Source organism: Nelusetta ayraudi, unplaced genomic scaffold (assembly GCF_046127955.1).
Source record: "Nelusetta ayraudi isolate G7.1 ecotype Tasmania unplaced genomic scaffold, CSIRO-AGI_Nayr_v1 ptg000003l, whole genome shotgun sequence".
Lineage (NCBI taxonomy): Eukaryota > Metazoa > Chordata > Actinopteri > Tetraodontiformes > Monacanthidae > Nelusetta > Nelusetta ayraudi.
Genome location: NW_027466053.1, coordinates 2,010,184 through 2,025,615, shown reverse-complemented (window position 1 = coordinate 2,025,615; position 15,432 = coordinate 2,010,184). Strand labels below are relative to the sequence as shown.

Below are 15,432 nucleotides of genomic sequence, written 5' to 3'. Positions count from 1 at the left end.
AGCTGTTGCTTGCTTTTGCATCCCATGGTGTACTGGCTTGGATTTATTCCTCTGAATATACACTGTGAGATCCACAAACAACCGCAATTATTTCGACCGATGCAGCCTTGAAATCTGGCTCTTTTTTTTTTTCGCTGCACAAAATGCACCAAAACTAGCCACCGAAAATAACACGGTTTATTTTACCTTTTCCGGAAACCGTTGGAAACAGCTGGAATCTGTGCAACCAACACAAACGCAATAAACAGCCATATTGATAATCAAAACGTTAGATATCCCGAGCAAGTCAGGAAAAACAAACAGCTCTGATAACGAACTGAGCTTCGGGCAGCAGCTAGCATGCAACTTTTTAACGTGAGGTCATATGGTGCGACAGTGAATGGCCGCGATGTAAGAAAATAAATAAATAAATGAATAAATAAAATAAAAATTCGGATTGCTTTTGTCTGGTGTGCCGGTTGACCAATCGGGCTTTAGATAAACGTAGGTCCGCCTCCCCCTAGGTTCCTAGCATGTTTACATTGCTGTCTGACATGTCTGAGACGACACATAAATAAATAAATGTGGAATTAAATATATAAATAAATAAATAAATAAATAAATAAATGAATAAATAAAAGTAAAAAGAAAAGAAAAAAAGAAAGGAATAAATAAATAAATAAATGTAAAAATAAATAAATATAAAAATAAATACATAAATATATGTAAATATACATACATTTAAAAATAAAGGCAAAAACTAAAAAGAAAGTACCTTTTGTTTTTCTAAAAATCTTTTTTTTCATTATTATTATTATTCACGTATTTAATTGTTTAATTATTTATTCATGTATTTATTTTTTTTATTATTTTTTTTTTTTTACTTATGTCATTTTTGGTCCTCCATAGACATCTTCTCAACACGGTCTCCCAGCGCTTCTGTTTGGTTTGGGGCTGCTCTGCCCCCTTGTGGTAACGGTGTATAATGAAGTTGGTGGAGCAGTGGTTAGCGCTGCCATACCTCACAGCAAGAAGGTCGTGGGTTCGATTCCGGGCCTGGGACCTTTCTGTGTGGATGTTCTACTTGTGTCTGCGTGGGTTCTCTCCGGGTTCTACAACTTCCTCCCACAGTCCAAAAAAGGTCAATCGAACACTCTAAATGTCCATGGGTGTGCATGTGAGTGTGAATGGTCTCTATGTGGCCCTGCGATGAACTGGCGACTTGTCCAGGGTGTCACCCTGCCTTCGCCCTATGACAGCTGGGATAGGCTTCAGCAGACCCCCGTTACCCTGCACAAGGGAAGAAGCGGGTATGGAAAAAGAATGAATGAATGAAAAGAAATTATAACACACTTTTATTTGAATTGAAGAAGAGATTGATCTGATAGGTATTTCTTTATACAGATCTTCAGTCTGGTTCTTCAAACTGCCACTGGATAAAGTGCATAGATAGATAGATAGATCTCAGAGTTAAATTCAAGCTGAAATACGGTTTCATTATTTTATTTGAGTCTAATTAAACTGAATTAAGTGAGCTGCATACAAAGAAAAACAAATTTCAGCTAATTTTATATTTATAGTAACTAAACTACAAAACAACCCAAACACATATTTTGTTTGTTTGTTTATTTATTTATTTTTAATGCCTACATTTCCCAGCCGCTCCGCGCCGCCGATACTCGCGAGACTTGGACGTCGCCCGCGCCTCTGCTCTGCGGCTGCGCAATATCATTCGAAAAGTTGCACGGCGAGCGACGCCGCGGCGCGAAGGAGGAGGAGAAAGACGAGACAGCGAGGCAGCGGCTGCAGCAGCTACACAATGGCGACGGCGGCGACAACGGCGAGCGGGACGGGCTCAGGAGGAGCAGCGGGCGGCGGAGGCGGCCCGGCTGGCAGCGGGGCCGCGGTGGCTCGCAAGAAGGACGGCGGTCCGTCCACCAAGTTCTGGGAGAGCGCGGACACGGTGTCGCAGCTGGAGACGGTGCGGCAGTGGATCGGGAAGCACTACAAGAAGGTGAGCTTCTCGGCTGCTGAACTCCCATCAGGCCCCGCGGCCCCGCTGCCTGCCACAATGGAGACGAGCTAACTGGCTAGGTGGCTAAGCTAGTTAGCTGGCTAACTGCTGTCGAAGCTAACTCCAGTAAAAGTCTGTTTTCTTTCAGTGCTAAGCCAAGACCTACCGGTGTATTTAAGCTTTTCTACAGCCACATAAGACCACGTTCTGGTGGTCTGGTCCATTTAGTGCTGGAGCAGCGGCCCTCTATCCAGTTAGCTTTGGCTAGCTAGCTGGCTAGTTGTTTGCACTGTCAACTTCACACTTCTGACTCGGGGTGTTTATTTCGTTGTTTTAGATATGGCATATTATTGCTGTAGTGAAGGTTGAGCATAGGCTCACTCCCTGTGTAGCCACCGTGCCTTCAGTGTCTCCACTATAGAGAGAGCGTGTTGTGTTGTGTTGTGTTATCACCGCTCCATCAAGGCCCACACACAGCAGGCCAACACAAAATGTCAGTCACGGGGTAGCCGAGACGCGGCTTGAGCCCTGCTCGACTCGGACCCAGTGTGGCTGCGGTTCTGCTCCCTTCCCGGGTTCCACTGCTGGTCCCCGGTTTCACCGTAACCGTGTGGAGGTGTTGGAGCTCGGTGTTGGAACTCGGTGCACCATGTGCAGGGCTTCGCTCTCCGCCGCCTCCCCAGACAAACAAAGAGTGCCGCTCCGTCCGCCTCTCCGCTGTCTTTCAACCATCTGCCGCTTTAATCGGACAACAAATCCACAATTCAAATGTCCAGTGGGAGAGCGGGACCGTCAATTATCTACCTCCATACACCCCAGACGAATCCCGAACTCTTGATATTTATCCTGAAGTCAGTGGGTCAGAGTTTGTTTACTTTCACCTACCGGATGTTTGTGACACACACACGGGCTGCAAGGAGCTGCTCTGTTTGAAGATATCTGCTGGAGAGTTTCATGGATGGAATATATCATTTCACCCAAGAATCCAATCAGTTTGAGTGTAAAACTAGATGGTTTATTATTATTATTATTATTATTATTATTATTATTATTATTATTATTAATAATAACATTATTATTATTATTAATATTAATAATATTAATATTATTATTAATAATATTTTAAATTTGCTTAAGTGTTAGGGAAAATGTCTGTTGTGCTTAGTCAGATTTCAGCTTGATGGCAGTTTTAAATTGCGGTGTTTAAAGTTGTGCTGGTGGAGAGGATGCGAGTCATTTGCAAATGTCCATCATTACTCTCTAATTTGCTAAAATTCTGTGTTTCACGTCAGAGATAAATAATTCATTTTTTTCATCCACTTGAAAATGCAATTTTACAACCTAAAGAAAGGAAATGGTTTGAATCCCATGTCAGAGGTGGGCGTGTTAATTGAGCAGATGTTTTGGTGAAGGTGTCTGTTGCAGTCCTCAGTGTTTTTCCAATGTCTTGTGTTGTGTTGTGTTGTGTGGCTGCAGTACGTCCAGAATGACTCCCCCTCCAGTAAGTCCCTGGCCGGCCTGGTGGTCCAGCTGCTGCAGTTCCAGGAGGACGCCTTTGGACGGCGGGTCAACAACCCGGCGCTCACCAAGCTTCCTGTAGGGAACACACACACACACACACACGATAAGAAGTGTGAGTAGTCATGTAACATCATTCATACTGTTGTTTTTTTCTTCTTCTTTTTTTTTTTTTTACTGCTTTCAGGCCAAGTGTTTCCTGGATTTCAAGGCAGGGGGCGCTCTCTGTCACATCTTGGGCTCGGTGTACAAGTTTAAAAGCGAGCAGGGCTGGTGAGTGTTCATACACACGTCTGTGTGAGTGAGACTGAGTGACCGGATGTGACCCCTAACGGTCTGTCTGTCTGTCTGAACCAGGCGCAGGTTTGACTTGCAGAATCCGTCACGGATGGACCGGAACGTGGAGATGTTCCTCAACGTGGAGAAGAACCTGGTTCAGGTAGGAAGCAGCAGCAGCTCCTCCTGCATCGATTCACCTCTGGTGTATGCAAGGTTAAAACAGACCTTCAGTCAGGGTGAGGAGCTCTTCATGTGGTTGTTCTGATTCCAGTATCTCCACTGTCCCTGCAGAACAACTGCCTGACCCGGCCCACAGTCTTCCTGTCACCTGACCTGGAGCAGAAGCAGGCTGGAAAACTCAAAGACATCATCAAGAGGCACCAGGTGAGCTTCCACTGAGCAGCCAATCAGGCTCTGTGAGCCAAGCTCATCATCATCACGACTACAACTGACCTCTGACCTCCTGCAGGGCTCCATCACCGAGGACAAGTCCAAGGCCACCCACCACATCTACCCCTCCCCAGCGCAGCAGCAGGAGGAAGGTGGGCGGGCTGCTGGTTGTTGTTGTTGTCCGTCGTCCAATCAGATTTGTCGGCTGTGTGGTTTAATGCTCTCACCTGGTTGTTGTTCCTCAGAGGAGTGGCTTCGTCCCGTCATGAAGAAAGACAAGCAGGTGCTGGTCCACTGGGGTCTGTCCCCCGACAGGTGAGCCGTCCAGCCGGAGCCCCCCCGCCCGCTAGGTGTGTCGCTCATCAGCCTCACGTGTGTGTGTGTGTGTGTGTGTGTGTGTGTGTGTGTGTGTGTGTGTGTGTGTGTGTCATCCCGACAGCTATGACACCTGGGTGTCAGCCGGTGAGGTGGATGGTGAGGTGGAGGAACCTCCCAGCACTGACCGGCCCTGGAAGGTGAGCAGCCTGCAGTACACACGCTGACCACCAGGGTGTTCGGAGTTGCAGCCAAAGCTCATAAGAGGGGGCCCTGACATATGATGTGTTGTATGGTGACACAACACACCATAGTCCCAAAGAAAATCTCACAACGGTCATTTCAGAGTCGAGCATCCCTTAGTAACCCTGAGTCAAAAAAAATAAGTAGGTAAATCTATAAAACCAAATGACATGACTTCTAATCAAGTTAAATCAAGGCAGAAAGATGGATGACATCAAAACCCCAAATTTGGGTGTTCAGCTTCACAATAGTTGTCTGTGAATAACACACATGAACCACTAAACACTGTACTTTGAGGCAAGATATTTCTTTAGATTTTTCTTCTTCTTTTTATAATAATAATAATGACCTTCTAATGACCTCCTCGCCCCCCATAGGTTCACGCCAAGTGGGTGGTGGACACAGACGCCTTCAATGAGTGGATGAACGAGGAGGACTACGAGGTGGACGAGAACAAGAAGCCGCTCAGCGTCCGTCAGAGGATCTTCCCCAAGGAGGAGGAGGTAGGGGGCGGGGCTGCCGCCTCATTGGTCCCTCAGCTGCTTCTCTCCCACTGTTTGGTCACGTGTGCTTGTGTCTGCCAGTTGTCGCCGTCGTTGTCACTCTTCTGTAGTGTAGTGTAGTGTAGTGTTGTGTTGTGTTGTGTTGTGTTGCACATCCTTTCCAGACCTTTCCTCACTGTTTGTCTCCTCTGGACGGATCTCAGGGTTTCTGTCTGTTAATGAGCCACTCCAAGATGTTTCCATATATCAGGGAAGTCAAACTCAAACACTCAGTGGGGCCAAAATGTCAAAGTGGGACAAAGTCTCGGTCCAACATTGATATAATTGAAAATATCTTCCTCCAGATAGAACAGTGAACCTTTTTATACGGAGCCAAACAACCTGAATATGGAACAAAGCAAAGCTTCATACTATACAATAAAGAACTTCATATTGCACACATGCAAAATTGAATTTCAAATAAAAAAAAAACTCAAATAAATAAATTGTCAATAAAAATGATATTGCCCTTTTTCATTTGTAAGCTTTAGATGTAAATTTCAACAGTATTCTTTTTCCACGGGCTGATAATACATTTAAAAATAAAATATAGATAAACCAATTAAGTCACAATAATAATATCCTTCAATGAACCTCTTTTAATTGACGCACCCAATTGCCAGCAGAGCATTCTGGGATTTGTAGTATTACGCTACAGGTGCTGTGTAATACCAGCAGGCCAGCAGCTCTCGCGGTGATTGTGTGTATTGGCCTTATGGGACAAATATAATTACACTGCGGGCCAAATTTGACACAGATGCAGTGTAACTTCTGAGCATCAGGGTTAATGGCCTCTAGTGGGCGCTCACGACTGCAGAGAAATGTCAGAAAACGTGACCCTGTTCTAGCCACAAGCCAGGAGTTTGCGAGCTTCAGGTGCACAAAGTCCCTCCATCAGCTGAAGCTTCAGACACCTGTGGTCACTGCCCTCACTGTCCTGGAGGGGGCACTGCACACCCCTCTGTTCTGGACCAATCAGCAGCACAGAAACCCTGGACGTCTCCTCTCCACCTCCACCTCACCCTACCCTCACCCCCTCCCTCCCCTGCACTCCTCCACCCCCTCCCCCTCCCCTTGTGTGTGTGACGTTCCATCCTCTCATCCTGCTGCTCTTTCTCTCATCCTCCATCCCTCGCTCTTCCCGTGCTCCGCTGGGGGTTTTGTCTGATCAGTCTTCCCGTACGCCCGATCGCAAGGAGCGCAAGGCCAACTCTGGCGCCAAGAAGAGGAGGCGCTCGCCCTCGCCGCCCAGCACACCCGCCGAGGCCCGCAAGAAGGCGGGCAAGAAGGGGTGAGGGCGACCTGTGTTTTCCACACACGTTGTTATAACCTGTGCACAGTGACGCTGCTTCCCAACACGTTCGAAAAAAATAGATTTTATACATTCCCTACATTTATATACACACATATATACATATACGTGTGTGTGTGTGTGTGTGTGTGTGTGTGTGTGTGTACACACACACACATATATATATATATATATATATATATATATATATACACACACACACCACACACACACACAAACACACAAACAGAGTCCACATTGACTGATGGTTCGGACCGACACGAACAAAACATGATGTGCAACACCAAAGGAACATTAAACACGCGCTAACACATTCAAAGACACTCACACACTTGCAACAGCAATTAACAGAACTCAACAAAATAATTCCCCCATAATCCTTTGCAGCTCGAGGGGAGCATCCAGCTCCCCACGGCCGCCACTATAGTGAGCAAGACAGACCTGTGTATCAAATTGCCTGATGGTTACATGTCGCCCCAGCCAACTTGCCTACTATGCATGTTTATTATACACACACACACATACGTACATGTACATTCGTATATATAAAATTGCAAGGATGTATGTATAAAATATACATCCATACATATGCAATCAGTTGTAATTGATGTATTTTGATGTTCAGCAGTAATTTGTGTTATTTCACCTCTGGCGAGCAGCTCACTGCTTGAGTGTGGATAGAGTGTGTCTGCTCTGGTGTTGTAATTGGCTGTTGGCTGACTCTGTGTGTGGTGGGCGGGGCCAGGAACCCGGGGCTCCACTGGAAGCGCCGCGGCCACCGTGGCGAGGAGGAGGACACGGAGGAGGACCTGACCAAGGAGCTGGATGACTCGTCGGCCGGCGCCAGCGTGGACGAGGGCAGCGGGTCCAAAAACGGTAACCTGCCTGACAGGAAGTGTGAGTGACTGGCCACGCCCCTCCAATCTGTCCTCCCTTCATCCCTCCATTCCTCCATCTCACCCTCAACCTCCTTCACTCCACTAACCTGCTCAACTCAAAACAACACACACACACACACACACACACACACACACACACACACACACACACACACACACACACACACAGACACACACAAACCCTCACTGTGTGTGTTATATCGACAGCCGTCTGTCTACTAGATTTGAAACAATGTTTCTAAAAACTCACCGGCTGCTTGTGCCTATAAAAAGCACCACAGAAGAAGATGTTGCCTCAGATCTTCTCAAAGCCTCCTGCTTCAGTCACAAGCGTCGAAATGAGTCCCAGCTGGGATGTCCCACTTTCTCTCTCACACGCGCACACATGCGTACACACACACACACACACACACACACACACACAGCCTTCCTTCTATTTCAGTTTCCTCTGATGCTCCTCTGCTGCAGCTGAATTAAAGCGCCTGTGATTTTTCTTGCAGCAAACTCAAAGAAAGACAGCGAGAACACTCCGGTGAAGGGTGGGGCCGACCTGGGTGAGTGTGTGTCTGTGTGTGTTTCTCTATGTGTGTGTGTGCGTGATGAGCTGCTCTCTGACCTCCAGACGTGTGTGTGTGTGTGTGTGTGTGTGTGTGTGTGTGTGTGTGTGTGTGTGTGTGTGTGTGTGTGTGTGTGTGTGTGTGTGTGTGTGTGTGTGTGTGTGTGTGTCTCTTCCAGACGACATGGAGGACGACTCGGTAATGTCTGGTGGGAAGGTGAGACGCCTGCTGACTTGCGTCACTCCACTTCCTGATACTTCCTGCCACCAACCAACATCCTCATCATCATCTCTCTCTCTCTTGCTCTCCGTCCGACGCCACCTGCAGGACGACGAGGAGCAGGGCAAGACGGAAATGAATCGGCTGATGGACGCCAGCGAGGACAACGTGACGGAGCAGACGCACCACATCATCATCCCCAGTTACAGCGCCTGGTTCGACTACAACTGGTGGGCACACCCCCTCAACTCAGCCCCTCCCCCTCTTCCTCCTCTTCCTTCTTAAACTTTCTCCTCACCTCCTCTTCTGCTCGGCCCCTCCCTCCCTTCCTCCTCCTCCTTTCATGTCTCCCTCCTTCTTGGAGCTCTTCCTCTGCTCAGAAGAATGTGTGTTTCACCATCCATTCCTCTTCCTCCTCCTCTTCCTCCTCTCACCTCCTCTTCTGCACAGCCACACGTCCTGTCAAGTCCTCCGCCTCTGTTCAGCCCTTCCCCACCTCCACCTACTGTCAGCTCCTCCTCGTCCTCCTCCAGCAGCCTCAACATGCTGGAAGGATGCAGACGATCTTCAGGTTCTTGATTCTGAAACTGACCCGACGTTCTTTTTGTGTTTCTTTTTTTCAGCATCCATGAGATTGAGAGAAGAGCTCTGCCAGAGTTCTTCAACGGGAAGAACAAATCCAAAACCCCAGAGATGTGAGTTGTGTTTTTTCTTGTCGATGTCATCCCAGTTTACTGTCTGGCTGTTTTTTGTTAACGACTTCCTACTTCCTCCTTGCTACTTCCTGTCCCCAACAGATATCTGGCCTACCGCAACTTCATGATTGACACGTACCGCCTCAACCCGCAGGAGTACCTCACCTCCACCTCCTGCCGCAGGAACCTGACCGGAGACGTGTGCGCCATCATGAGGTGAGTCCCGCCGCCTGCTGTTTGAGCCACAGGTGGCGCTAAAGATGCACTGTCACAACTCCTCTTGCTCCTCCTGCTGTCAGGGTCCATGCCTTCCTGGAGCAGTGGGGGCTGGTCAACTACCAGGTGGACTCGGACAGCCGCCCGCTGCCCATGGGGCCGCCGCCCACCCCACACTTCACTGTGCTGGCTGACACGCCCTCAGGCCTCATCCCACTCAACCACAGACCTCCTCCGGTGAGCCACCAGTCAACACCCACACACACACACACACACACACACACACACACACACACACAGGAAGACCTTCTCCTCACTGTTATTTCTCTTCAGATTCCTCCTCCACCGCAGCAGATGTCTGGCTTCCCTGACAAGGCCAAAGACAAATCCATCGACCTTCAGAACTTTGGCCTTCGCCCTGACCTGTACAGCAAGAAGAACCTCAAGGTGAGACGGTTGAACAGGAAGTGAACCACCAGCACCATGGTGAGAAGGTCTAACCCTGTGGCTCTGCTGCTTCCTTCTCCTCAGGCCAAAACTGCTGGTTCCACCAGGGAGTGGACGGAGCAGGAGACACTGCTGCTGCTGGAGGTGAGTAGGAGGAGACTGAGGAGTAGGAGGGGTCTGAGGAGGTCAGGCGCACCTCCAAACCCTGACCCCCTGCTGTCCTCCTGCAGGCCCTGGAGATGTTCAAAGACGACTGGAACAAGGTGTCGGAGCACGTGGGCTCGCGCACGCAGGACGAGTGCATCCTGCACTTCCTGCGGCTGCCTATAGAGGACCCCTACCTGGAGAGCAGCGAGGCCTGCCTGGGCCCGCTGGCCTACCAGCCAATCCCCTTCAGCCAGTCGGGAAATCCTGTCATGAGCACCGTGGCCTTCCTGGCCTCCGTGGTCGACCCCCGGGTGGCCTCTGCGGCTGCCAGAGCGGCACTGGGTGAGCGCGCGCACGCACACACACACACACAGAGTCACATGATCTCGGGAAAGATCACGTGATCCCTCCGTTTTCAGAGAGCCATGTTTAGGAGTGAGGGTCAGTGGGACTGGTTTTCAGCGTACTGGCCCTTTAAGTGTGACTCACACTACCTGGTGTGTCCGCCCTCAGAGGAGTTCTCCCGAGTGCGTGAGGAGGTTCCGGCCGAGCTGGTGGAGGCCCATGTGAAGAAGGTGCAGGAGGCGGCTCGCAGCACCGGCAAGGTGGACCCGTCCTTCGGCCTGGAGAGCAGCGGCATCGCCGGCACGGCGCCCGAGGAGCCCGAGAAGACCGGTGAGCAGCGGCGGCGGCCTTCAGTGTCTCACCTCGCATCACATCAGAGCAGCATTTCATTTGATTTTAAACACTGTCAAATGAAACGATCACAACCTTGCAATCTCAAATCTCATTTCTCCTCCTCACCTGCAGAGAGCGCCGAGGCAGAGAAGATGGAGGCGGACTCAGACTCCCAGCAGGCCGACAAGGTAGGACCGAGACCCCCGGGTCCAGTATGGAGGCCCATTCATGCCACAATAGATTTTTGGCTTGCGGGTTGCTTCTGCATGATGCAGTAGAGCAGGTAGCAGGAGTTCCACTTCCCATCATGCCTTTGGAACACTTATGTGTGTGAAGGTTCTCAGTCATCCAGCTTATGTGGCAGTAGAAGGTTGAGTTGGGCCAGCTGGACTGGTTCTTGCCATCTTGAAAGCCTCTCATCCCAAAGGCTGCTTCACTCCAGTTGCCCCAACGTAACAGAACAGGCCCTCCCCCACCTCCTCACCCCCTCACCCTGGTCTGTCTGTGCCCCCTGCAGGCCGAGTCCAAGGACGAGGCGGAGAAACCCAGCGAGTCGGCGGAGAAGAGCGGCGGCGACAAGACGGAGGTGGCCGACAAGGTCAAGAAGGAGGGAGGGGAGGCGTCGGAGCGGGAGGAGGAGGAGTCAGAGGAAGGAGGCGAGGCCAAGAGCAGCGCGCCGTCAGGTAACTGCTAGCGCCGCCCACCTGTGACTGATGCTGTGGTCTGCACTCAACACTGGCTGATTTTATGTGATAATTTCTTAAAGATATTTTAGAACAAACGCTCTTCTTTTGCAAGATACTGTCATGGAAACACAGCTAGTGAGAATGATCAGCTCCAGCCATGCCCCACTGTAAACTATCATCAGACCATTTAGCAGGGTCAGGTGTTTGAGGTCAGGGCCGTAAACCAGAAGACAAACATCAAGACGCAGGTCTGACAGGTCCATCAGATACTTTGGAAGCAGGAGATCAGAGACAGACGAACACAGTGGACGTTCACATCAGACTGATGTTCAGATGGATGAGTTACACTGACCATGTCTCTGTCTTCCTTCCTCCACCTCCAGCAGCAGCAGACAAAGACAAGGAGGAGGCCATGGAGACGTCATCCTCGGAGCCGGAGAAGGAGGAGAAGTCTGGGCCGGGCGAAGACAGCGAGGACCAGAAGAAGCTGGAGCACGACATCGAGGAGGGCAACATCGCAACGGCCGCCGCCGCCGCGCTGGCCTCTGCTGCCACCAAGGCCAAGGTGAGCCTCCACCTGGAGCTCCAGTTCCACCACCACCACCACCACCAGGTGGTCCAGGTGATGTTAACCCACCCACTGTCTCTGCCCACTCAGCATCTGGCGGCGGTGGAGGAGCGCAAGATCAAGTCGCTGGTGGCGCTGCTTGTGGAGACGCAGATGAAGAAGCTGGAGATCAAGCTGAGGCACTTCGAGGAGCTGGAGACCATCATGGACCGAGAGAAGGAGGCGGTGAGTCGTCCTGCTGCTGCTGCAGCAGCTTCCCCTAGTGGCCGGAAGAGGAGGGACAGCCTTCCAGAGCTCCAGGAGCTTTCTGATCGACTTCCTGTGCAGATCAATTGTAGAAACTCAAGCATGATGGTGGTCAGAGTTAGAGCTGATGTTCCTGACCCATGACCCCTGATCCCTGATCCCTGACCCCTGCTCTGGTTCCTGCTCTGGATGATGCTGTGGTTCCTCAGTCCTGCCCTTGTTCCTGACCTCCTGCTGTGTTCTCTCCTCTCCTGTAGCTGGAGCTCCAGCGTCAGCAGCTCCTCACAGAGCGTCAGGCCTTCCACATGGAGCAGCTCCGCTACGCTGAGATGAAGGCCCGGCAGCAGATGGAGCAGCAGGCTGCTGCGGCTGCTGCGGCTGCAGCTGCTGCGGCTGCGGCCCAGGGGGGCCAGGGCCCCACCTCGGGGCCTCACTCCGGGGCCCCTCCCCCAGCCATGCACCCCGGGGGACCCCAGCCGCACCACGGGGGACCGGTGCCCCATCATGGCGGGCCGCCTCACGGTGGCGCCATGCACCCTGGCTACCCTCCCATGGGCCACCACCCCATGGCCCCCCACCACCCGGGACAGACAGGTGACTACTGAAGCCGTCCTGCAGTGCCCCCCCCTGCCCTCCCCTTTCCCAGTGGTGGGAGGACGCAACTACACCGCCTCCCCTATCCCACATGTTTATTATGGTTTGGTGTTATTGAGATCACTTATGTATTTGTATCTCCAGGACCAATGGGACCGGGCCAACCCATGCCCGGCCGCATGATGCCCGGCCCCCCCTCTGCTGGCCCCCCGCCGGGCGGCATGCCCCCTATGATGCCCCCCCGCCACCCCGGAGCCCCAAACGGCATGTGTGAGTCCACAGCTCCTCATGCATCCCACAATAATTATCATCATAATAATAATCATAATGTTTCGGGCTGAAACGATTAGTTGACAGCATAAATTTGTCGAGGTGAAAATTGAAGCGCCGCCACGTTGTGTTATTGTTATTGTAAATTGCTAAATGATAAAATCACACTCTGGACGCTACGTCTGTACCTGCAGTGCAGTACTGACTGAGCCCTGAGGGTGTCAGTGCTGCTCGTTTAGGAATATTTCATAGAAAATTACGCATTGGGTGCAAACTTTGTGAAGCTCACCTAGCGTTACACACACACACACACACCCACACTTCCATAGTGGTGATGGTGATGGTGATGGTGATGACCCTCTGTTTCAGACCCCGGCCCCCCACCTGCACAGCCTGAAGTTGTTCCTGTGGGTCCTCCAGTGCCCCCCAGCGCTCGAGTGCCTGATAACTAACAACCATGCAACACACACACACACACACACACACACACACACACACACACTCTTACACACCTTGAACCGTTTCTGAAGCTCAGCCTTCTGAACCTGTGCTTTTCCCTCTGAATGCTCAAAACCGCCACAACACAACGTGACAAGGGTTCAACAACACGGCTGACACACACTTGTCTCAAACACACACACACACACACACACACACACACACACACACACACACACTCTCACTCTCACTCTCAGGGCACAGTGGCCAGGGTGGTCTAGTAATAAACACTGTTTCCTGCTCTGTTGACGGACGCCGGAGAGAAATGACTCTGTACAGGAAGTGTGTCCCCAAAAATTCTGATTAAGACAACACTGTAAACCCCCCCACCCCCCACCCCCCACCCCCGACTTACCCCCCAACCCCGACTTACCCCCCAACCCCCACCCCCCCAGTCCTCCTCTCACCCCCAACTCTTGTCTGGAGCCTCCCTCCCCAAGCCCAACACAAGGGGGAGCTAGAGGAGTGGGCCACACACACACACACACACACACACACACACACACACACACACACACACAGTAACTTGATTACACACACACAGTAACTTGATCACACACACACACGCAGAGGTATCCAGGCTCCACTATCTACCTCTCGCTCCTCACTAGATCAACACTGTACAACGGTGTGTGTGTGTGTGTGTGTGTGTGTGTGTGTGTGTGTGTGTGTGTGTGTGTGTGTGTGTGTGTGTGTGTGTGTGTGTGTGTGTGTGTGTGCGCGTGCGTGCGTGCGCGTGCGTGCGTGCGTGCGCGCAAACAACACCACAAGACTACACACACACATGCAGAACCACTCCTGTGACCTCCTGCTTGTAGACGACGTCTCTTTAGGTGCTGACACTGTAGCCAGTAAGCCCCGCCCCCTCTGCTCCTGACCCAGCCCACTACCCCAGGTTTCTACCGCTTGGCACCGCCTACCTCGCTACACCTTGCCTTCGTCACGCAATGCGATTTTAACATGTTTTCTTCTGTCTTTTGCGCCGCGGTGCAAAGAAAGCAATATCCTGGCCGCCGCCGGTAGAGCGCCCCCTGGTGTCTGTACCCAGACCAGTTTGCATCTGCCAACAGGACTCATTTCAATGGTTAAATGATTATATATATCTACATATATTTTATCTATATTCCCCCCCCCATTTCCAGACAGGATGAGTCGTTCTGGATAGACGGACAAACACAGTAGTTGTTGGATTTGATGGAACATCAAAGAGTCAGATGGAAATCAAACCAGTTGAGGAAAACCTTTTCAACCTTTTGAAAACCAGAGCGGCTGATTGGTCAAATGGAAAGCAGCTCAGAAGTTGATTGTGATTGGATGATGGTTGTACACGGCAACTCCCAGGCCAATGGCTGCCTTCGCAGGTTCAAGAAAAAACAGCAGACCGTGGCGTTTCTTCCTGCTTGACTCCTCCCCTTCCTGTTTCTCTCTCTACCTCTTCCTGGTTCTCCTGCTAGTAGCTACCTCTTCTAGAAGAGCTCTTCTCACTGCCGCTACCTCCTTCCTGTTTCCTGCTACCTCCTTCCTGTTTCCACTGCCCACCTGACTGCACAGTCCCGCCCACCTTCTCCTCCTTCACCGCCTCCTGCCCATCCACCTGTTCCTCATCCTGCTCCTCCTCCGCTTTCTTCCTTTCTTCCTCCTCTTCCTCCCCAACACGATCGCCCACTCCTTTTTTTCTCCTCCCCTTCCCATCATGCATTTCAACACAGGCTGCTTGTGTACCGCTTTAACATGACAAGAAGCCCCGCCCACCTGCCCTCCCTCATCTCTCCCTTCACATATATTATCTTTGATTGCTTTTTTTTTTTTTCTTTTATTGTGTTAATGTATTTTTAAGGAGCAGTTTTGTGTAGATGGCTGTTGTACGCAGGTTTGTAGCATTTGTTCCTCTTTTATTTTGTATGGGGTCTGTTGGTACTTGGACCTAGACGCTGTCGAATAAACTGTGTTTTGTACGAGCTCCATGTCTGTTAACATCTTAAAACACACACACACACACACACACACACACACACACACACACACACACCAACAAAATAACTGGTTTGAAGTGTGTCGAATATTCAACACAAACTCGTCAAATGAGGAAGATTTCCTGTCAAACAGTCAAATCATTTGAA

General features: G+C 50.7%; 1 protein-coding gene across 7 annotated transcripts; it reads left to right on the top strand.

Moving 5' to 3' along the window:
• Window positions 1-1,709: 1,709 nt before the first annotated feature.
• Window positions 1,710-15,270, top strand: smarcc1a (SWI/SNF related BAF chromatin remodeling complex subunit C1a). Of its 7 annotated transcripts, none has more exons than XM_076028466.1 (28): window positions 1,711-1,993; window positions 3,470-3,589; window positions 3,699-3,784; window positions 3,869-3,950; window positions 4,082-4,174; window positions 4,260-4,332; window positions 4,426-4,495; window positions 4,620-4,695; window positions 5,116-5,241; window positions 6,477-6,571; window positions 7,338-7,468; window positions 7,992-8,045; window positions 8,227-8,264; window positions 8,376-8,497; window positions 8,891-8,962; window positions 9,065-9,178; window positions 9,262-9,415; window positions 9,512-9,625; window positions 9,710-9,769; window positions 9,856-10,114; window positions 10,286-10,447; window positions 10,583-10,638; window positions 10,968-11,133; window positions 11,520-11,701; window positions 11,795-11,929; window positions 12,208-12,544; window positions 12,689-12,814; window positions 13,184-15,270. In XM_076028466.1, the coding sequence occupies exons 1-28, from the start codon at window positions 1,799-1,801 to the stop codon at window positions 13,264-13,266; spliced, it is 3,381 nt and encodes a 1,126-aa protein (XP_075884581.1). In that variant the 5' UTR covers window positions 1,711-1,798; the 3' UTR covers window positions 13,267-15,270. The 7 variants fall into 7 exon arrangements, with proteins under 7 accessions (XP_075884559.1, XP_075884544.1, XP_075884581.1 ...); XM_076028459.1 differs by having other exon boundaries at window positions 1,712-1,993; window positions 6,453-6,571; XM_076028451.1 differs by having other exon boundaries at window positions 1,712-1,993; window positions 6,453-6,571; window positions 7,338-7,489.
• Window positions 15,271-15,432: the final 162 nt, after the last annotated feature.